Source organism: Seriola dumerili, unplaced genomic scaffold (genome assembly GCF_002260705.1).
Source record: "Seriola dumerili isolate Sdu_G_001 unplaced genomic scaffold, Sdu_1.0 BDQW01000088.1, whole genome shotgun sequence".
Classification (NCBI taxonomy): domain Eukaryota; kingdom Metazoa; phylum Chordata; class Actinopteri; order Carangiformes; family Carangidae; genus Seriola; species Seriola dumerili.
Window position 1 is genome coordinate 11,702,548 of NW_019174343.1, and position 23,720 is coordinate 11,726,267.

General features: G+C 41.5%; 1 protein-coding gene across 1 annotated transcript in view; it reads left to right on the forward strand.

The window, feature by feature from the left end:
• Window positions 1-2,827: 2,827 nt before the first annotated feature.
• The window catches only part of LOC111221923 (uncharacterized protein KIAA1755-like), a 28,744-nt gene continuing 7,851 nt past the window's right edge, over window positions 2,828-23,720 (forward strand). The window contains exons 1-11 of the mRNA XM_022745518.1: window positions 2,828-2,942; window positions 14,748-14,945; window positions 16,210-17,764; window positions 18,815-19,018; window positions 19,480-19,603; window positions 20,535-20,628; window positions 20,787-20,873; window positions 20,982-21,098; window positions 22,130-22,228; window positions 22,315-22,463; window positions 23,543-23,681. Of these exons, the coding sequence (XP_022601239.1) occupies window positions 2,940-2,942; window positions 14,748-14,945; window positions 16,210-17,764; window positions 18,815-19,018; window positions 19,480-19,603; window positions 20,535-20,628; window positions 20,787-20,873; window positions 20,982-21,098; window positions 22,130-22,228; window positions 22,315-22,463; window positions 23,543-23,681 (2,769 nt within the window). The 5' untranslated portion in view covers window positions 2,828-2,939. The remainder of the gene's footprint in view (window positions 2,943-14,747; window positions 14,946-16,209; window positions 17,765-18,814; window positions 19,019-19,479; window positions 19,604-20,534; window positions 20,629-20,786; window positions 20,874-20,981; window positions 21,099-22,129; window positions 22,229-22,314; window positions 22,464-23,542; window positions 23,682-23,720) is intronic.

The window sequence follows — 23,720 nt, forward strand, 5'->3', positions numbered from 1 at the left end:
CCGGTTTCTCAGCTGAGAGGCTTCGAGTAGCAGGGAGATGGGTGAAGTCTTGTTTTTGCACCTGTCCAATAAGCAGCGCTAGTTTAAGCTCAAATACTTTGATGTGGGAATACATGTCAGATTAGTTTTCCCTTGCCTTGGAGCTGCAAGTTGAGGCCGTTTAAAATTTCTGACACATCTGTTAATAAAGGCGAGGTCCCATTTCCATTCTGTGTCGATCAGCTCTGGGACAGTTTTTCCCTTTGTCAGGAGAAAGGCATTGATTTCGGGTAGCAGGTCGTAAAAACGCTTCAAAACTCTGCCCCGGCTTAACCAGCGGACTTCAGTGTGGTAAAGCACGTCTCCGTGGGCTGATTCTAGCTCGGAGAGAAAGGCTTGGAACTGCCTGTGTTTAAGTCCGTTTGCTCTGATGAAGTTTATGCAGGACACAACCACCTTCATGACAGATTCCCACCTCAGAACTTTGCAGCTTGACGCTGGCTCGGTCACGATCAAAGTCACGTCAGAATATACCATTGTGTGAGGAGGTGAAGATGGGCCACTATTAACTATAAATAGCTCATAACTATGGTCAATTTTAATTAGAATGCCAACCTTTAAGTACGGATATGTTATGATGTTATGATAGGAAAATGCAATTTAATAAAAATTGGTTGATGTTTAGAGGGATTGTCTGGGATCGTTAAGTGGGCCACTCCAATTGCTTTGGCGGGCCGGATGTGGCCCGCGGGCCGTAGTTTGGGGACCCCTGGTTCAGATGGACAGCCCATCTGGTTTTCATGAAGGAGGGATCAAAACTCAATGTCAGCCCGGTGCGGCCTGCTTTCATCCGGCCCGACCTCAGCTTCACCGTCATGTTTCTGGTGGGGGAGACAGCCTGGACTGGTCTAGATCTTGACAATGAGTGGAAAAAAAAACAAAAGTATAGTCCCTCTCCTTCTCATAAATCAGCTGGAAGTAGAGATAGAGCGCAAATGATACACAAGAGAAAACGTACTGATTTTTGCCAAACGTTTCGCCAAATATGTTGGTTGACAGAACTTAAGAGCCTCTCCTTAATGGCACTTAAAGGAGAGAGCCCCCCCCAAAAAAAATGCAATTAATGCAAGTTCCAGCACAAATACAACTATTAAGTAGAATGTTGAATTAGCAAGAGCTAATTTGGCTTCAATACACTCAGTGTCAAAGGGTAATAATAAGATCCAGAATATTGAGGAGCAGAGAGAGAATCTAGAGGAAAGTGTTTCAGACAAAGACCAAAGCAGAGGCTTCCTGAATTACCTGCTGTTTCTCGTACTGTTCTCTTAATCCCCTCTGAAAACAAATGTCCACATTAAAAGACACCAGATGTGATCCTTTGTCAAAAAACAAAGGAGGGGTGAACAAAAAGGAAATGATGGAGAAGGCAAGAATGACACAAAGAGGAGAAACGGGGGGAATGGAGTAGTGTACCACATGTGAAGAATGTCACCTACATATTTTTGTGGTTTAGGGTGAAAGACAAATTAGCATGGCTGTATTGCCGTGAAAGAAAAACATGTGAGGAATGTTCAAGAGACTGCAGTTTCTGCAGAGTGGGAAACCGCAGATTCTGAGAGCGTTAGAGAGGGAGGCTTACAGTTTATATTTCCAGCTGCAACTTCACCTGCTGCATAAAACTTTGGATTAAAAGAAAATATATTCTGTCTCTTCTTTAAATGAGGAGATGAACTCGCATATAGCTTCTGGAATTTGAAGATAGAAACAGACAGAGGTTGAGGCCGACTGTGAGCCGCTTGTCTAAACCACCTCACTCACGCTCATTCTCTGGCCTTTAGCCGACAGAAATAAACGGTGGCCTGTCAATCTCTTCCCTCAAGGAATTTCTCAGCGATGAACCTTGCTTCTTGCCGCAGAAGGTCTTGGGTTTCGTACTCTATACATCTTCCAACTCCAGATGTAAAATGTAGTCCAGAGGGGTGTAACCCTACATTCCTCTGGCCGAATGTGGAGGTATAGCAGCACTCTACTCATGCCTGCTGCTTGGCTTGGTCCTCTGCAGGGAAGCCCTTCCGCTTTGATATGAGTCAAAGAGACTGGGCAGTCTGCCGGAAGACAATTGCTGAAAAAAGGAAATGAGAAAGCCTGGAGCAGACAGTGGAAGTCTATGAGGGATAGGAGAGGGGAGAAAGACTGACTTAGCCCTCTAAAAGCTCCTAGCGATTAAAATAGAAAGAAAGGGGCCACAAACGAGGGGCTGGATTTCTGCAGCTCTCTGATGCCGGGCCAAAGGAGTGTGTATGCATCCGTGCGCATGTGCGTGTTTACATGCATGACAAAGTAGGATGTGGGAATGTTTGAAGTCTTACCTTACATAGAGTAACACATACACACTGAGTGTGTCTGCGCAGGCTGGCATGCTTTTGTGTATCCATTTGTGGAATACTGTGACTGTGGGTGTGGTTGGGTGTGTGATAAAGCCTGTGTGTTTGAGAGAGAGAGAGCGAAGAAACTCTGAAAAGCCTTGAGGGGGATTTCCTCTGAAAGGGAAAGCTTTTCTCCTCCCCCTCTCAGACACTCTTGCCTTCCCTCCTTCCCTCTCTCTCTCTCTCTCTCTCTCTCTCTCTCTCTCTCTCTCTCTCACCCCCAAACACTCAGAGTAGCCAGAGAAGCGAAAGAGAAGTGAAAGAGGAGGATCAACAGGCAGCCTGACAATTTGCTGCTTTCTGCGCCAAACACTCAGACTTGTGGAAAGTCCATGAAGAATGGAAATGACTTTGGTTACTTTTCGACCAACACAACTCACTGTCATGTGGAAGTACTTCAGCCGCCTTCTGTTGTTGATGCACTAAACATGGCAAGTCTATCAGCACGGAGCCCAGGGAGGCTGTCTGCAGAGGATTATCAGGAACAAAAATGAAAAAACTTTGTGCCTGATAAGAGGAGAAACTCCTGCAAAGATGGTAAAGTAACACCAGGTTTTACTCCTGGTTGTCATTCTTGTCTGCTGCTACTTTCTGGTAAAAGAGTTAAAGTGCTCCACTGACCCACTAACTGAGAGCATGAGTTTCTGACTTTGTTTCTCTCTGTGGCTTTGGTAGTCATGTGTCACTCAAGTTTTTCGAGCCTGATATGTTGTAAGTCTAGTTTAGACAACAAAAGAAAAGAAATGCTTTTAGTAAGTTTTTTTTTTTCTTTCCCCAATTGCACGATACTGTGCACAGCATTGATACACAGTCTTTGTTCTCTTTTTATGAAACCTTGTCTTTGTGACACACAAAGGCAGCACAAAGCTAATGTCACTGCACTCTCCAAACCTTTTTGTTATCCTGAGCACAGTCGGTGGGACTGTTTCACTTCCACAGCCCACAGCATCTCAAGCTTTTTAAGTGTGCGCACGCTGACAAAGAGAGTGACGGAGAGAGGCACATTGTCTTTTGTTTTGCTTCTTGAAGCACTTTGATCAGGACTTAATTGATGCGGATGGCAGACATACTTCAGTGAGTGGAGAGTGTTTTGGTGTATAAATTATTTGACTACTTTGCATGTGCACATAATGGAATTCTCCAGTTCAGTGTTGCGGCTCTTTAAGAAGTTCAGACCGCAGGGCTTTAATGACTGGAGAGGAACTGGTCTAATCCTCGTCACAACAGAAACTAATTAATGACAGTGAGTGAGCCACAAGATGGGAACATGTTAGACTCTGAGGACGGGTTCGTGGGAGGATGTGGCGCTTTTGAACTTTTTTTTTTTATTTGCTGGTTGTTGTTGCTGCTGCCAAAACTGTCAAATATATGCAGATAAAGATCATAATGATGCATGTTCAGCTTACACTCCCAAAGACTCTGAACTTTTTGGCACACTGAAATCTATTCATTGAATCTCCACAATGTTCACCTTTCTATTTTTTCATTGTACCTTTCTTCTTTATATGGAAAGCAGTCAGACTTAATATCTGCCCAAGCGTGCCAGATAAATGATAGCTTTACAGAGAGCAGGAAGGAAGGATGTTTAAAGAAGTCCAGACTTGGCTGCTCATCATGGCCACCGCTGCACTCTCTCCTCCCCTCACATCCACTGCAGCACTTGTTTGACCAGCTTTTACAGCCCCGACTGTTTGTTTTACTTATTGCATGACTGATGCCGTCCTCTGTTACTACTCTCCAACCTACTGTCATGAGTCTAAGTCATTGAATTACTGCGCTGTGCGTGACCAGGAGTTTCTATCTTGGGTAAACACTCAACAATAATACAAAACCCAGAGCAGTAGCATGCTGGTGTGCACTGTATTTGCATTTAGTTACTGTGTGACAAAGCAACCAAGAGTCATTCATTCACCAGCAAGGTCAAGCACTTTCTGCTTAAGACCTCAAAACAGCATGTGCTGTGCGAGTGTACAGTAAACATGGTGATCTGGCACAGGACAGATAGTATGTTTTGTGTCGTTGTCTGTTGCAGTATTCAAAGTTTATCCAAAGTTCATGCAAAGCCTGTGTGAGAGTTGCTCTTGAGTTTTGTGCTCTTGTCTTAGCAAGACGCATTTCGCATGAGCCTTGCAGGTCTTTCACTGATTCAACCATGAGGGTTAATACGCCAACTGTCATTGGCAAAGTTCATTTCTTAGATGATGCTTTTCTTAATCCATAGCAATGAGACAGACCTTTTTAAACCAGCGTTTGTTCATTCATTGCTTTTTCTGCAACTTGTGGGAAGCAAGTCAAAAACTGATCATTAACATATTATCACCTTTTTACACATAAAAGCAGAAACAGAGTAACATTAGCATTTAGCGTCATGTTTGTGTCCACCTGACTAATGTATATCCAATATTTACTATACTTTTAGCTCTATTTTAGACTCCATCATCTCCTTTAAAAAAAAAAAGAAAAACTAGTTCCTTAGCTTCTAAATACTAAATGATCACTAGCTGGTTGCTAGCTTATTTATTGTTTTATATATTTTTATTGATTATTTATTTGCTGGGCTGGAAGCAGACTTCTGAAGACTACCTTCTGGCTGCATCTTGATTGTTGCCAATGAGAGCAGTGAGACTGAACCAAAATCAAAACAATGAGCTGAAAGATAAAATGTTCTACAGAGCTGAGGGAAACTGCAGAATCAGCTGGTAATTCTCTGGGTTCGTCATTACAAACGGCCCCATTTCACGTGCAGTCATTTGGTCCATTGTCGTAAAAATAAAAAATATTGCCTATATTGTCTTCAAGTCTGGAGCTAACCAAAAGCAACAGTCCCAGGCTGTCACATAATATTACGTACCTGCTCCATACATTACAGGGTCACAGCTGTATGTCTCTCTCTCTCTATAAGAGTGCTGGGATAGTCATCAGTGGCTCCCTCCCATGCCTGTATCAAGTCAGCACATCTTTACAATGCTATCATCTGTGCTCCAGTCTGGCAGACAAATAATACTTCATGCCCATAGCATTGCTTCACTTGCTGTGATTTTGCCAAATCCCCAACAGAGGAGGCAGACAGGGAAGATCTAAACAATAGACCAATGTGATTTATGGAGAAAATATGAATAATTGTAGACATCTGCCTTGTGTAGCTGTATGAGCCGAATTATTTCTAATTTGCCCAAGTCACAGAGTCAGGGTTCTGAGAGTTGTTATGGAGCTGTGAACTGTATTTTCGGTGTGTTTATTATCTATGTATCACAAAAGTGGGTCAAACCCAACAGAGGCTGTGCAGTGTATTTTCACTAACAGATGCATTGCCAAGTGTTCAGGGGAAACGTCTGTGCAGCTATAGGCTGTGTGCGAGTCCGTTTTCAGATTGCATTGTCTCTAGAAACTCACTGCAACACTGTCATTTCCTTCCCAGACTCAGTTTGAATGTTGCTGTTGTTGTGGCCTCTGGAGCCTTTTTTTTGGTGGAGAACAGTTGTATTTTAGCTCCTGCAGCGGTCATGACACACCACTCTGCAGTCATAATAGGTTTCTGCTCGCCTACATTTAAAACCAGCTGAAGAGCTTCAATCAAATCTGTGGAGGAGAGCATGATGTGGCACCCTGGGTGACAAGGCAACATTGTCACCCAGGGTGCACAATGATTAAACCTTCCCATGTTATATTTTTAAAGCTCAGTTTGTTTGTGCTATGGGCTAAAAAACTAATTCCTCTCTCTTGCATTTTTCCAAATGTAGACTGCTCTTGCTCTGTTTGGAGTCATGCACTTGTTGGACTACTAGAAAATGTTGCATGGCTAAAGACTGAAGAGCAACAGATGTCAGTGTTTAGTACACTCCTTATAAACACACTTGCATGCTGACCAACTAACAAATTCCTTGTGCTACGGTTTAATGGATTTCACAATGCCTTACTTGTATTTTTAATGCTCTTCAATTTCTTGGCCATTTTAACATTATGAGTTGAACAATGGGAGCTATTATGGCGTGTTGCACTATTCAAAAACAAACCATTTAGAGGTGTATTTCTGATAGTTTGCCAGAGTGCAAGCTTTGAGAAATCAACTCTGTTTTGTCATGTTAAATGTGAGCAGGTTATTATGAAGCAGTCATGGAAACCGGAGAAATCTACATGTGAACTTTTGAAATGTTGCATACTAGTTTTTTTTCTTTTTTTTATGTACATCAGGGCATTTCATCTTTCATTTAAGTGCTAAGCGCCCTGTACAAACACTGTACTACCTTGGCAATCACCTCATCAGGCATTGGGCGATTCCTTTAACTTCACAACTGTCTGATCCTGTAGTGCAGCGGTTCCCAACCTTTTCTAACTTATGGCCCACTTGAGAATCTCTCTAATGCTGATGGCCCACATCCAACCCCATTACAATACACTGCCAAACAATGTGTTCTCAGAGGACTTTTAATTTTAATTATAAACAATCAACCATTCTGGATGGAACTGAAAACAGGGGAAGCTCAATTTCTCTTTTTTGTTTGATGTGGGGGAGATCACTTTTTTATTCACCATCCATCTCTTGATTCTCTTACCTTTTAATTCTTCCTGTTGCTAACCAGCTATCATTGTGTTACTCCAGTTTTTGCCATGAATTTTTAGTGCGCAATCAGACTGAGATAGCAAACAAGTAAAGTGGTGGCAAAGTGGTCCAGCTGGCAACAACATAAAAGTTTCTATCATTACCTTCTTACAGTGCCTACAGAGCCTTAATACAGACACAAAAAACTATTCATTTTAAAATATTTAGTCTTCCCATTTGCTATACTTTTGTGGCCCACAGGTTGGGAACCGCTGCTGTAATGAATTTAAAAATATGCTGAGAATGGATATGAGGGAAGGATCAAATCATTTTTTCTGTTTATTGTTTCACAGCCTCCAAACAGTTTCGTCAGATCAGAGAATGATGCAGGCATCATTTTCAGAGCTTTAAATGTTACATTTCATAACATGTGGTTGCCATGAGTGGCAACTGTGAGTCAGTGTCTGTGATCTCGAAAGAGATGAGAACAGAGATTTATGTAGGATTTACGCACACTTGCTTCATTGTTTTACATGGGGAAATATTTCCAGGATGACTGTCTACAGCAGTGTTGTTCTGAGACTTTCAGGTTAGATGGTAGATTATAACAAGATAGACGTTCATTGTTCATTATTTACAGATTCAGATGACTAAAGATCAAACCAGAAACCTGACACAGGATTTATATGCCCTCTTCACTTTATAAACATAGCTTTAGTTCTGCTGAAGTACAAAATGAATGAATAATAGGATCCCCTGCCAGATTAAAGGTCTGTTAGTGAGAACACACCATGTTTACTCCTGGCAGAAGTGACTCTAAGCGATGATGTGGGAGTTTTTGTCTAGTAGGGTTCTTTTTTTTTTATTGGTTAAAAGGATTTTGAATGGTTTAGCTGAATGGAGTGCCCCTCTGCTGAGTTTAACAAGAGTGGATCTCACACAAAGACGGCACTGTCTCAGCGCCAAACAGGAGATACTGAATGTTTAAGAAGGAAAGAGGGGAGAAGATGGGGGAGTAACAAAAAAATACTGGTTACATGTTTTTGATTACGATCTGACTAAGACTACAACTATGATCATGGTTATGAGGGTGTTGAGTGAAACCAGCAATAGTAAAGCAAGCACTGCAAATACATCTATTAAAACCACAAGTGAGAGAACGAAAGATGAAATCTGCATAAGGACACGACTCACTTGAGATCTCTCTCTTTCTTTCTCCCGTGATAATATTTCTTGTGGTAAGGAGTCATAGCCCATCAGCCCTCTGTGTCCACACTGTGACTGTCTTTTGTTATGGCTGAGTTGGTGGTGTGTTGTCTTAGGCTCCTGGACACATCTGCATGTCCGTACCTGCAGAACTGAGTCAGTGATGGGGATTTACTGGCAGGTCTTGACGCAAATGCCACTTTTGCTAATAGTTTTGGTTTGAGGCCTGATGTGGGAGTGACAGTCCATCTGGATTTCAGGTAAATGTGGTGGCCAGTCAAGAAAGAGACATAAGTAAATCCTTTCAGCATGTCACATCAAGAGTTGTGTCCATTTAGTTAAGGTTAATCTTCTTTACCTTCGCTAATCTTTTGACTGTTTGTGGCTGATGACACAGATACACACTTTGCTTTACAAACTTTGACAGCTCGTTTATACTGTGGCTAAGATCTGACTTTCTTTAGGCAGAGCCCAAGGCAATACAGAAAAATCTATAACTACCTGCTTAATACTCTACACTGCAAAACCTCTCAGCCCTCACTAAATGGTAGCATAGACAAAGAGAGAGCGAACCTTTATAACAGATGCCTGTTGTTCACGCTAACAATTCAGGTCAAACAATGATCTGAAGCTCTTTCTAGGGTTAAATCACAGGCTCCACCGGACAATAGAGAGGGAATCCCCTCGTCTTGAATGTGAAGAAGAGGCGGTGGTGGAATGAGGTCATCAGCTGGACATCGATCAAGCCTCATAATCTGCAGGCCAAGATAAAGGCTCAGGATTTAAGCTTGATTGAACGCACCTCGCTGGCTGACTGCGGGGGTAACATACCTCGGAAAAAGAAGTAGCAATTCTGTGTTTCTGTCAACATAAGGAAAACGAGAGCCAGGCTCCATACACTGATATACAGTGAAAAATTGTGTTTTGATAGTGATGCATAAAAGTGATTGTATCTCAGTGCTCAAATGGGACTGAACAAATTGCTGTTGTTTATTGTAGGGGTGGGAAGATGACGCACTGCACTGAAGACAAAACAGCAGAGAGACTAAACACTAGCTGCACATGCTGTAGAAAATCCCATGAAATGTGGGAATATTGATATCGTCTATTCTTTTAACCCTTAGCAACATGTTTACTAACATATGCAAAAATATGAAGTTTAGAAACATTTACATGTATAGATGTTACAGTACAGCACATTAATGGCTTCACAATGATACTGCTACATTCATTTTTAAATGCTGGTACTTGAAGATGTTCTTTTGAAAGGCCACCTGGTATCATCTGTGCATTTTCTGTTTTTTATCTGTGATTTTGGCATGTAACATGTTTGGTATATCAGCTAGGTGTTGCACCAAAGGAGGCTTCATCTTTGACCTCTGTCAAATGGAGACTGCATGAAAAGACCGGGAAAGTCCAGTACACATATCAGAGCTTCAGGTGTATTTCTGGTGTTTACAGACATAATTTATAATTAATCACTTTTTCAGTTGGTGTACAACCTTTCACCTCCAATGAGTGCCCACACCAGCTACACCAACTATTTGTAGTATAAATTGGGATACTGGGAGAAACAAACAAATATTCTTTTAAAAATGAAGGTCATGGGAATCAATAATGATTCAAAACATGCAGAATAACAAGAGAAATCAAAACCATGAGGACTAGAGAAGATGAAGTAAGTAACTGAGCATGTGTGTTTTTAATGTATCAAATGCAGATGCTGAATGCGTTGCCTGTCAGGCATCCTGTCTTGTCCAGAAAGGTTGTGTTCAAAGGCCAATAGTTCATACATATGTATTTTTACAGTTTGCTTGCTCATTGAACAGTGCAAGTACTTAGCTAACATATTTTAACCAGCATACATATGGTCACAGTCCAAAAGGGCTACTACCATTTACTATCATTTTTCTGTGATTACAATTACGACCATCATTCTCATTATGGTCACAATTAAAGCCAGTGTTTTTTCAAATGCCAAACCAACAGTACCTCTTCAGGACACAATTTTGCTTTGTCTCAAAAGAATTCATGCTGAACCTCTTGCAGCTCAGGCCTGTTTGGCATGTTGTCTGGCAGTTTGTCAGATGTAATGAGATACAGAAGAACTCGCAACACCGGCAGCCACCCTCCCTGCCCTCAGTTCATTTGGCTGGCTAGCCTGTCTGAGCTGGGTCCAGCTGAGCTATGCTTAGGAAAGTCTCAAGAGGGTCTCACTCATATGAATATCACTTGCCAAACCACCCACAGAGAGGACCTCCAGTCAGGGGGAAATGCCTCATGCTTTCAAACTTCGTTGTTTTGAGAGTTTATCCAGGCATTCAGCCTTTGTCAATTTAGACCACAGTGTTAACAAAAAGAGGCTTGAATCTCAAATGATTTTGGAGTAATGTTATGATAATAAGTCACTGACATTTTAGTTGGAGGTTGAATTGCAGTGAAGGACTGATTTTAAGTTACAGAAGAGTAGACGTGCTCTAATAAATGTGTCAGGTGAAACCAGTACTTTCACAGGTACTTTGGTGGACCCACCCACAAGAGGTTAAATACCTGGGTCCTACTCCATTTTCTTGGTCAGACTAGTGCGGACTAGAGAGACCAATACATGATGAACTGATGAAGCCGCTTGGATAAGAGGCGAAACGTCTTCCACAGACAAATACAAGTCCAGTTGCCTTCGATTTAATTTGAGAGAGAGATAATAAATGTGTGGAATCAGCAATGAAATCTACAAGTCAGAGTGACAGCACACACGCCAAGCTGTGCTGATTTAAATAAAACTGAATTGGAAATTGAATTTTTTCTGGTCAGCAGAGTAACTTCACAGCACTGCGCTTTATGAGATAGGAACTCAGGCTTACATTTAGCCATGAGAAATTCAGTAGAACCCAAAGTTGAATGGCTGCAGTCAGTCTAAAACAGCTGTGATGCATTATCATTCAAGAGCCAGCCTCAAAGGTATTCTCTTGTCCATTTCCTAATCTATTGTGACAGATGTGCACAATCAGAAAAAGGAAGCATTCCTTTCTGCTGAGGGCATGCAATGTCTACAGGAGATACAGAGAATCAGAATACTATAAGTGGTCAAATATTGATATTGATTTACATCCAACACCCCACATTAACTGCTGATGATTAATGTTAGCTTATTTCACATACATCTCAGACACTCAGACAAAACCACCAAATGCACAATACCAAAGATGTAGCTAAGCACAAAGGCTGAAAGATTTACTGAAATATTCATTATGACCTTTGCTCCCAATGTTTGATGTCCAAGTTGCTTACATACTGTATGTATCCGTTAGCCAAGTGCTTAGCACGGTCCCAGTGCTAACCAGTGTGAGGTCTTTGAAGCTGCTAGACTTGTGTTTACCCTGGGCCAGGCTCTGGTCTTGGTCAGGCCATCAAGCTAAATGAGGAAGGGGATAAAAACAGAGTCCTTTGTGGGGCTGGGAGATTTGCACAGCAGGGTACTGTGAACTGATTGTATGAATAGCATGCCTGCTGTGGTTAACTTCTAAGACCTGTCCAGACCCAAAATATGTAAGTGTCAAGTCCTTATTTTCAGCTGACAACTCAACCTGAATATTGTTCCTTTTCATCGCAAAGAGACATTTATTTGACTATACAGTCTAAATGAGACAAACTAAAAGAAGCAATGATAAAGAAAAAGTACACCCCTATCCAAGCCAAGACTGTGATATTAAATATAATACTGTATGTTAAATATAAGCACCAAGGATCCTGTTTATTTAGAAAGGTGAACATGTGAAGAAAATTGGTGATTTTTTGCCATGCACAAGCATATTACTGCAAAGTTATTGTTTGTTTCATTTGACACATTACAGCCAACTGACAGGCAAATCCCTTTTTGTCAAAGTCTTTTTTACTGTAGAAGCCATATTATACAATCAAATCAAAAGTACAGTGTTTGCAATGCTCAACATTGTGTTAAAATGCTTGAATTTTTTACTAATCTATGTTGACAACCCTCACATCTCAAAACATCATCACCTCAGTCTTGCTCACCGCCCGGCCGGTTCACCAAAAAGATGCCCTATTTTCATCGCTTTAGTTTCTGAGTATTTAGCTGGACTTCACCCAGAGCTGGTGCCAGTAGCTTATCCAATGCAGATGTTCAGAACGTTACCAAAAGCAGATTTGTAATGCAGTAAACACTAGCACCCAGTGTGAAAGACAATGGTGTCATTTTACACTGTTGCATCTCTATGGGCATTTGTGATTAAACCATATGCTTCTCTATGTGCTTTCCTCCTGATGTCACTTTGAATAAGATCAGACGCTGCCCCTGGTCTGCTACAAATATATCATCTTAAATGAAGTGTATCCTGGCCAGACATGAAACAAGTTGCACATACTCACACAGGACAGACTTAATCATCTCCAGATACAGTTGAAATGCTTTTGATTAGGCTCAGAAATACCCCTCTTGAAATATGACAGTTTTAATTTACCTTAAGTCTTGTGTTGAGTTGACAGACTTCTTCACTGTGATTTTGGTGAATCTGAACTTTTGCTGCAGGTTTCAGTTTGTTTGAGATGATTTTGCTGTGTAAGATTTCACTGATCCAAAAACTGTACTCAAACAGAAAAACATATCACTGTTTCCTTTTGTTCCTGATACTAAAACCAAAGATTCTTTGAGGGACTCCAAACAAGCACAGTGCAGGGTAAAGGGCCAAGAAAAATATCTGTCCGGTCATTTTGCATTTACAGAGCATTTGTTCTGCATGTATCTTGGCCATGTGGACTTCCTTCAAATAAATCAGTGTTACAACATGTCCAAGTAGACATTTTCCTTTGAAATTCACTAGAACTAAGTACTAATTGATCACAAGTGCAGATCACAATGAAAAGCCATGGCTGACCAGAGCTGAAATGCAAAGATGAGCATATTGCATATTGTCTAAAAGTTGCATTAAACACAAATTAACAAAAGTATGGTGATAAAAACATAAAAAGCAGGCAATGACTGGACCCCTTTTAGGGTAGTTGATGTGATTCCATAACCACTATGAAAATCGGTGAACCTATTTAAAGGGTATTTTATGTAATGTTTTCAAACTCTCATTCCTCAAACTATGGCCAAATGAATTTTCCAGTCATAATAGATTGCTGCCAGGTTGTTTCACCTTTTCATACACATATTTCCAGTCAAATAAAAAATGAATGAGGCTGGAAATGATAATTGCAGATGTCCATCAAGTCATAAGAGGAAAAAGGCTACAAACCAGGATTTCAGTGTGAGGGAAGTTGCATTAATTATATGACACAATGTAATCTAATGAAATATTTATTTTGCCTCCATAAAATATTTTGTTGTTCATGTGCCTTGGTTGGAAAGTCAGCTCATTTCTCATTTGAAAAGTATATGCAGATCACACCACTCTTTCGTTAACATAAACACTGATGTTCTGTTAAGCCTAAACTTTATATGCACAGCCGATGTATTCTTGCGATCATTAGGTGTTACGTGATTTTTTATTTGATTTCTGCAGTCCTACTTACGCAGTTTGGTGGAGTTCCTGTGAGTTTGAAATACAAGCATTTGATAAAATGAGGTCCAACATAAGGCTATTGGATACAATCTTAGCGGTTCGGTAAACGATCGTCACTAGATGTCGCACTAGACCACCAGCATCTCAGGCCAAAACAAACGCGTCGTCGGCCACAGCTCTAACCTCCGTTTGGTCACAACTACCCTCCTCCCCTCCATTCATGTTCTCAGTCAGCATGTTAAGCGGCCACTAAACAGACAACAAGAAGCCCAACCAAAGAAAGTGACCTTGTGTACACGAGAGCCAACAACAAAAACAATCCAACCACAACCGTTAGCCCAAGCTAGCCTTGCCTTGATATGCTCCATGACAATGCTGACAGTTAGCCAGCTAGCGATAGCAACATTTGCCGAATACATGTATAATATAGGTATCAGCAAATTAGCTAACTTTATCATGCCTACTGCAGCCGGTTACTAATGAAAACAGACATGTGACATTATGTAGCCATCAGGTTACTTACGCATTGACGGGAAGAAACACCATTTCGGAGTGAAGCTGGAGCAGCTCATAGGGTTCTCCATCTTGGTAAAGCAGGACCAGTATTGGCTCCATGGTTGGACTGGAAAAAAAAATTCTGCCCTGGACTTATCCACGCGAATGAAACACAGACCAACTGGGATTTCAGCATGTAGTCCCGATGGTCAGTCCGTCTGTCATTGTTTCTTCAGTGGAGGAACTTCTGGAAAGGGGCGCTCACCTGAACACTGACACTTTCACCTGAAGGCTGCTCACCGCACTGTGCCATCTAGTGTGTGGGCGGTCCCAGTGTATTTATAAACAGGAGGGACTAATACTACTCACTAACATGCACACGCGCGTGCACTAACATGCACGCCCTACCAGATCTAAGAACAGAGAAACTCAACATTACACACCGTCTTTTTTTTTCTTTTTTTTAATGTCTTGTATTCTTGAGATAGGTCCTGGAAAGTCTCACAATATATGTTTTTTTTCCCCATCGAGACTGCACAAACCCCATCTCACTGACCTCCATCTATTCTTGTCCTGTAGAACCCAGAATCTCTGGACTCATCCATCCAGAGCGCCCTCTCAGCTCTCTTCCCGCCTTTCGAGGCCACAGCGCCCATCGTCCTCAGCCAGTTGTTTCGCACCATTGAGGAGCGTTACCACGGTGATGCATTGCAGTGCCTGCTAGATTTCCTCATCCCCTCCAAACACCTGTTGGAGAGTGTCCAACAGGCAGCATGTGTGAGTATCATACATCTTAACTTACACACTTGTTCCCCTCTCTCTTAAAGTAAAAACTGCATATGCACACATCTTTTAAAATTATATAAGCTGTACCATTACAAACAGCAGTTTTCTTAGAGGGACTTAATGTGCGTCAGGAAATGTAATGCAGTTATTTATTCAGTTAGATTTGGCAGAAAAGCCTCTGCTCTTGGAGGGATGGTTAAAAAAGAATTTAAAATAGAATTAAATATAGGAGGTGGTTGGAGCAGAAACAGTGACATTTGTCAGATTTATTATTTTTACACTTGTGTAAATATGACGTGTTGTCGAGATTTGGATTAGACTATGTAGAGGTTTTCAAATTGTGAGGCACACCTAGGGTTTGTGGGAAGGATGCAGGGCAAGGACACTGCCTGAGGTGAACAGCTGCAATTTTCCTTTAAAATCATAGCTGCTCCTTGTCATGAGTCATAACTCAGTCACATCTTAACACACATGATACTTATAGTTTTAGATTCAGTGTTACATACACTTCTGTAATATCACAGCCTCTGATCAAACAGAACTTACCTAAGAATCATCACATTTTGAAGTTTTATCCAATATCAAGGTAATTCAGTGATAAGTATCTGTACAAAAATCAACAGGTAATAGTTTCAATGCTAACAATTTGCTAAAATGTAAAAAAAAATTAGGTGAAAAAAAATGGGCCCAAGCTGTAGCTCACAGCATATCTCACCAACTCCATGGCAGTATATTTTCTGTGTGTAACCCCACCCCGAACCCCAAAATTATGATTACAGAACTTATCCCAAGACAAAGAATAAAAACAGGGACACTCCCTCTTTTCTTTTCATATACTGCACAGTTTGGGGTGGTGGTGGGGAGTGCAACTGTCTATGCATTCCATAAATAATGTTTATATAAAACTATGATGAATATATAAGCCACAGATTAGCTAGTGTACACTGTTAGGCCAGTGTTTGTACATACAGTATATACAAACACAGAAATGCATGTGAGATAATTCGGATCTTCATATCCTATGTGTATTAAATGTCCTTGAAATCATAAATATTTCATATTGTTCTGGTAATAACTAAGATTTAAAAGTATACTCTTACAAACAATTTACTGCAGATGGCTGAAATTAGGAGGCAAGGAAACTACTTAGAAATAGGGAAAAATACATCAATGAAACTCTGAGAAAAATGAATTATGTAGAGCAAATTAAAACAAAATGGCACTGTAATGATGCTCAATTTTAATGTTTTTCTAGGCTGGATACTCTGATGTGGTTTTCCGCTGTGAGGGCTGGCCTCTATGTCTCCATGACAAAACCGTCATCCAGTTAGCACCTGTGAACCCCTTGCTTCTGCGTCCTGGAGATTTCTATCTACAGGTGGAACCTTTCGGGGACCAAGCGGCTCGCATTGTCCTCAAAAGTCTTCTGGAAGAGGGCTGTCGAGAAGTGGAGGAGACCCCCGTGCCTGAAACTTCGTACCCCAGCATCTTCACTGAAGATTGGCTGCAGGACATCAATGAAGGACGCCATGGAACTCCTCTGTCACGCTGCTTGCTTTGCACAGATCAGGGAGTGATCACATTTCCCTGGGCCAAAATAGCTATCCCAGAATTTCTGGACAAGCCTAAGATCATGCCCAGTTATCGGGAAGCTCCTCCTGAGCCGAAGCAGATCTCAGTTCCCTCCCATTTTAACTCCTCCACCCTCCCGATAGAAGCGGCGATTTTCTCTGCAAAAGACAGGATGTCAGCATCTTTGAGACCTGTGGACTGTTCTTCCAGACTTGTCAAAATGGAGCATGAAAGAAGAATGCCAAAATCATACTCCAAACCTTTAATCAAACCTGTGGGTTGGGTTTCTCCTAATACCTGGGACAGTCGTAACTATCCAGAGATTGAGGGTGACTATGTAGACCTGGTGGATATCGCCAAAGGGAAGGACTTTGTAGATAAACAGAGAGACAGCCACCAAAATCCACCCAATTCAGCTTTGTTCAAACCTGTGACACCTACACCTGCACCACTTGGGCATAGTGTTCCCTGTGGGCGCACCCTCCAGTATGCAGAGGAGCCTTGTACGCCATGTAGCCAGAGAAAGCTGGGGCAGGAGCTCACTGAACACGACTTAAAGTGTCGGTACAGAGACTCTTACCTGGCAGCACTGAGAAACCCAGTCCCTTTTGAGAGGGGGAGTGTAGACCTCCTGTCTGCTCTGGAGGAGGTCGGCCTTTGTGAAGAGGGGGAGTTAAGATCCAGGGGTTTGTTTGTAGCTTCAAGAGATGAATTTGGAAGCATTTGCAACCACTCTAAAGAGGCTGTGATACGTCATGAGCTCTGCCAACACAAACACTGTTGTGAAACAACACCAGAAAACTTTGCGTCTGTCCTTAAAGACAATCCTACGAGTTCTGAATCTGAAAACCTTATGAAGGAATCACCCACGATTTTGAAATCGTCCCCTGGTTTGAGCCATAGTCACAGAGTTCAGACAAAACTTATTTCCCACCCATTAGGACATAATGTCAGTGTGCATCCAGGGTCAGATGTGTGTCTTGGAGAGGGAGACATGAAACCACAGCAGAAGGTGGAGGTTGTAAAACCATCGGGGAAACACAAAGTTAAGATGAGGTCTCTGTCCACTGTGTCAGAGACACCTAAGGGGAGTCCACTTCTCTACAAACTCAACAACAGGAGCCACAGTGATATTTGCCCTGAAACAATCTCCAGCATAATCCAGTGTAAAAAAGGGGAACTGTTGGATCAGGTGACTCCGAAGCTTGAAAGACTGGCCGGAAAGTGTTCAAAAAGAGGCAAGTAGAGTTAGCAAATTAAGACTGACTCTTCAGACTTCTTTTGTAATTCAATATTTCATTCTCTACTGATTTCCTTTTAACCTCCACCCACACACACATTTTGTACATTGTTATTATTGCACACAAAGCCATTTATTATGATCTGTTACTCAACCCTCAAATGGTCTCTGAACGTCCACACCAAACAGACTGATTGAAACTCAACTGTGACCTTGTGTGCTCAAGGGAATGCACTCAACTTAGGGTCACAGTTCATAAAGGCTCTTTAGAAAAAGGGTTCAAAGGTCAAAGGTCAGGCTCTAATATGATCTTCCTCCAAGGATTCTCCCACTGTTGTCTGGGTTCTTTGGCAGTACGGCTGCACTCACGTCATTCCCATTACCGAGGGAGTGAACGGAAATAGCATGCTGCCCCCTGATGAAAGAGAGGGCCTGATACCACTGGGTAAAAAGAAAGAGCAGAGCATTCCTCTAATGTAGAGAGACAGCATAACATGCAAGAAGGAGGTTTCTGTGTGCCCTGCACCCGCTGGCATGCACCATCCTGCCCTCAGAGGGGCATGATGAGATCTTGACTAGAGACATGCTTGTCATGGACTATTAAAGCCGCAAAGAGAGAGAGCACAGGCGAGGCTTTGTTGGCTCTGAGGAGAGTTCAGTTAGGATGTCTGAAATCAAAGCCAGGCTTAGTAGCCACCGCAGTGCTTTGTTACAGACTCGCCATGTCCAATGTTTACATTCTGTCCGCACACAGCTGTGCACCTGTGTAGGGTAGGTCCATGTTGATAAAGAGCTATTAAGCGTTATGGCTGAAGAAATGAGTGATTACTGTTAGTAGTTAGTATGAAACGGCAAATGTCACTGGACAGAATTTAAGTATTGTCTTAGAATTCCCTCAAGAAAAACGGTCTGATGGTTCAAACTAAATCAATTTATGAGAAACAGAACACACCCAGACTAACTTTTCCTTGTAATGTCCCCATGAGATTTTGACTTTTTAGGTTGTCTTTGCTGGTCAGAAAACATGTATATTTGTGTCTACTGACAGACTCCCACTCAAGCAGATGTGAAACTTCCTCCACCACAGATGGAGCCACCTCCAGACTCCACAACTCCAAGATAGAAAAGCCATCATCTCCGCAAGTCCAGATTCCGTCCGCAAGTTCTGACACGTCGCAGCCTCCACAAACAGAAGAATCCATTTTCAGAAGCATCAGTGGTCTGCTTGAATTAGGCATTATTTGTTTGCCAGGTACTTTGCACTAATATGTCTGACATTAGTAATCTTATATTAAAATGTGGTTGGTTATGGGGAGGTTCTTTTAACATGTTTTAGCTTTATATAAAAGCATTGTACATTCACCCAAATAATCCCCAAGTCGATACAGATTTCTTTATCTCAAAATCTCACTTTTATGTCACTGCGTGAAAATGTTATACTGTGATGATGGCGATGTTGAAACGACTGGGAGTCCTAACCAGTCACTAGAAGTCATGACACCTCAAGGACAAACATCAAATGATATATACATTCAGTGATTTGGATGATTTGTAATCCTTATAGCATTTATCAAGCAAATTTACAGTACAACATTTAACAAAACTTTCAATGTGTCTTTACTTGTCTTAGTGCACTACTGGAAGTTTTTCTCCTATCATTTCCTGATAAACAGTTACTAGTCACTAACTTTTCACTGCCCTGGTTGTCTCCAGGCAGCAGGGACAGGACAGGCAGAGCAGTTGTGGAGGTTCATGGTGACAGAAAGGAGTGGACATCCCCCTTTGTATCAGCTCAGAATGTGTGCGAGTTGCTGCTCTACCTACACTCCATACCAAGGTACTGGAAACAATGCTTTATGTATGTATGTATTTAAAAAAAACAACAAATACCTGTAAGCAACAGGCCTTATTTAGTCTAATCATAATTAGAGGAAATTGACCCATGTTCATTGTGGGATAGTGATCTCCTCACTGGCCGAGCAGAACTTTGTTATTGTTGGCTCACTGGGGAGCTCCCAGTGTTGTGGTATGTAACAACAGGCCTGACCACTAGAGGGCAGCAGAGCATTATTGAAGTGTATTTTCTAACTTTGGATATGATGCATGCTCTTAGATCCAAACTAAGAGATTCCCGATGACTCATCCCTTGAATATTTAATGTTTTACAACTAATACAACAAAAAAATATGCAGATTCAGAATTTTATGAATAATTCTGTCTCATCAAGTTTTGCCTTTACATCAGCTCGCAGTTAACATTGACCTGTGTTGACCCTTTGCCAAAACTGTTTCCCATCACCCTCAGATGTCTACTAGCGAACAGTGTTATTTGTTTACACTGGGTTTAATTGTGTCTTTGAACTTCAAAAAGCCATTCTACCAAGATAGCTTGGCCTTCCTCTGTCCCCCCAGTAAAAAGCCCTACTCCCAACAGTCTTTAGCCAGGCTGGCTGCCAACTGTCTGGTATGCAGCGCCTCGCTAGAATTAGCAGTCATGTCTCATGTGGGTTCACACAACAGTTACCCAAGAACAGGGCATTAAGAGGGAGGTTGCGTGTGAAGGTGTTGAAGAAGTGGAATAGGATATGTGAAGAAGTGTGAGTGTGTGTGTGTTCGTGTGTATGTCAAAGAGCGAAAGAAAAATACAGATCTGAGAAGTGCAAGAAGTGAAGCATGAAAGCCTTTGAATGATGCAACTACCACATAAAGACCACTGTGATTAAATAAACATGTCCTCATATGCCCTGACATGAAGGATTGTTTTCATAGGAAAGATGTTCGAGAGCTGGGAATGACTTTGGTCATCAATGCCAGGAAAAAGCCTCCTCCACTCCACCTCTACAAAGCTCTGCTGATGGCCCAGGTTAAAACAAGACAGCTGAATACACACGCCAGAATGAACAATCAAACACAGTCCTTACCCAGAAAACAAACACGTGTCATCAGCAAATACTACTTGTATTAGACCATGAAGATCTTACCTGATTTTTTTGTCTTTCATTTATTGACTTCCTGCTGCAGGAGCAAGCTCTTCATGCTGTGCACAGTATCGTGATGCTGATGGATAAAGACACTTGTCCACGCCCTGAAAAACAGCCCGGGCTGCAGGTCAGAAATAAAAACAACTTTCATGTCCTCCTTTTATTTTCTGACACCAGAGCTGAGTGCTACTTTTCCTTCCTTCCTCACCAAGCCCCTGCTTTGTATCATTACCAGATGGACATGGTGACTTCCATGAAAGCCCTCAACAAGACAGTTGAAGCTTCCCAGCTGACATCTGACCTGGGCGGTACCTTTACTTACAGCCATACAGACTGGCTGCAGTTCTACCAGGTACTGAATATTCACTATGAGTCTACAGAACGGCTGCAGCTGTGGTGTCACATGACACAGTCACTTCGCTGAACTGTGGCTTTTCCTGTACATTCAGAGTAGTTTGCTTGTTATCCTTGTAGGAGCCAAATTTCTCATGTCAAAATACAGTGCAAATGTTATCTTTATTGTCCCATCAGATATCCAGTTTGTTAACTTGCTTGCGTGCTTAGTGTTTAGACACGTTCATACCAGACATTCATAATCTCTGCTGTTGTTTAATGCCACATGTAGCTTGAGCCTTTGAGTGGAGGGAAGATATGGTCACACACAGAGTTTTTTGCACATCAGGGGCATTAAACTGCAGGTCAGAGCTAAGCAGCTGAAGTGTGTTATGTAGAAGGCTTCTCAGGGGTTTCTACATGATTACATAACATATTTCTGTCAGTTTTCTGACTATTTTCTATTACTATTTTTTGTGAATTAATTTGTCATTTTACATCTTCGGGCCCCTTAATAAAACTGAGAGGGAAAAGTTATTCTTTGGTTTAACCACTCATAGACATCTGTATGCAAAGTGTGATGTGAGTAACTAGTAGATAAAGCCTCGATGTAAAGGGTCTCAATCTAAAAAGGCCGGAGAGCAAAACCACTGATGCAGAAGATGGAAACAATCCTTAGGAGCAGCTTTAGGGAGTAGCTGTGTCGCCTACAAAGTAGACAGGCAAAGATGAACAACCCAGGATGTTAAAGTAGTGGTCAGTTCCAAGAAACTACTGTGACATTGTTCAGTATCTCTGTTCTAGGTCTTTTTCTGCCATAGCAAGCAGCACACTGAGCGAAGTCTCCTGTGTTTAGAGAGCTTCAACTAATAAGCACACCTCAGTACACACGTATAGGCCTTAGGATGATACTGCCCGTTGTTCTCTCTGTAGGCAGGCAGCGGATTGCTGATATGTAGTTTCTGTCTGCCAGAAAAAAACCCTGTTTTCATTACAGTGCAACATATGTCTGTTAACCTCCAATAAGTTATGACCTTAATTCTTTTCCAGAGGCTGGTTTCCTTCATGACTAACCTGCAAGGGGCAGACAGCTTGCTGCAGAGGGCCATCAGAAAAGTAGATGGCAGCAAAAAGATAGACACTGCCCAGGTAAAATGTATACACTCATACTATACTATAATATAATATATTTATTTTGGACGGGTGCATAAATATTGACATTGCATGTGCCACAGGAGGTGCAGCAATGCATTCAGGAACAGAGGGCTTCAATGAAAGAGGTGCTAGAGGACACTCGACTGGTTAGTCTGCAGAGAGAGGGAGGGGCTGTTCTGGCCAGGATGAGGAGAGAGGAGAGAGGATTTCCACAGTCTGAAGACTACAGGTATCCGATGATATTTAATCGTACTTGTACATACAGTTCATTACAACGTACTTACTTAATCCTCTTCCTACTGGGTATGCGTAAGGCCTCCACCAGAGGCCGCCAATGCGCGTACATCGTAACAGCATTGCTCAAATCTCATTTCTTCTACATTGTCTACACTAGCCAATTCTTTATTTTTTACTCAAGTTCTGTACTTCAATAGAATTTGAGGTACTTGTACTTCATTGGAGTATTTCCATGTTATGGAACTTTTTACTCCATTACTTTAACTTTTACTACATTTATATATGGTCACTAGTTACTTTACAAATTAACTGCTCTGCACACCCACACAGGTGTTCTCAATTATGTTGGCAGATTATACCTTTAGTCTGGTGTAAATTAGCTGGAGGTATGACGGGAATAACACTAAATGTCACCAAATTGAAGTACAGTACTAATTAGATTGATGCAGGGTGTCCTGCTCTTACAGGTACAACAATACCAACAGATGGGTGAGGGAGATATAAATCAAGCCCAGTTTGTGCTTGCCCACTCAGGCCTGAGAAGAGGTCTAATTAAGCAACATAAGTGGAAACACCTGTGTGGGTGCAGAGGCAATACATTTCACCACTGTAATATGAACACACATCAACGAACATAATAAGCAGTTAGAATTTGCTATACCTCAAGCGCCCATAATGTTAAAGTTAAACCTAAAGTTATATTAAAATGCAGGATTTCTGCACTGGTATAATATGAACACTTCTTCCAACACTGTATAGAACATATGTTTCTCTTCCACAGCTGTGATTTACATCATCAGTTAAAGTTGTTGTTTCAGATAAATGCACAGCACATGGATAATACTTAATTTTAAATGATACTTTAGCCATATGCTTAGGTAAAAAAATTAGTTTTAATATTGAGTCAGTTAATTATTCCATTTACGGTATATTGTGATATATACACATCATTTACATTAGACTTTTTTGTAATTACAAGTTTATCAAGGCTGCAAGCATGTGAACAGCATGTGTAGAGTTATTATGCTCTCCATTAATAAAATTATTGCTTAAATAACATATTCCCTGCAGAGATGCTCTGGAGTCAGTAACGAGTCTGTATAACCAGGTGGAGGAGAAGCTCCACATGCTGGTGATGAGATCGAATGAGTCACTGCAGCAACTGGAGTTCCTCTTCAAGCTCAGAGAGATGGAGGCCAAAATCAGCATGGTACTATCAGCTTTCTCAGTCTATTCACACTAATAAAAT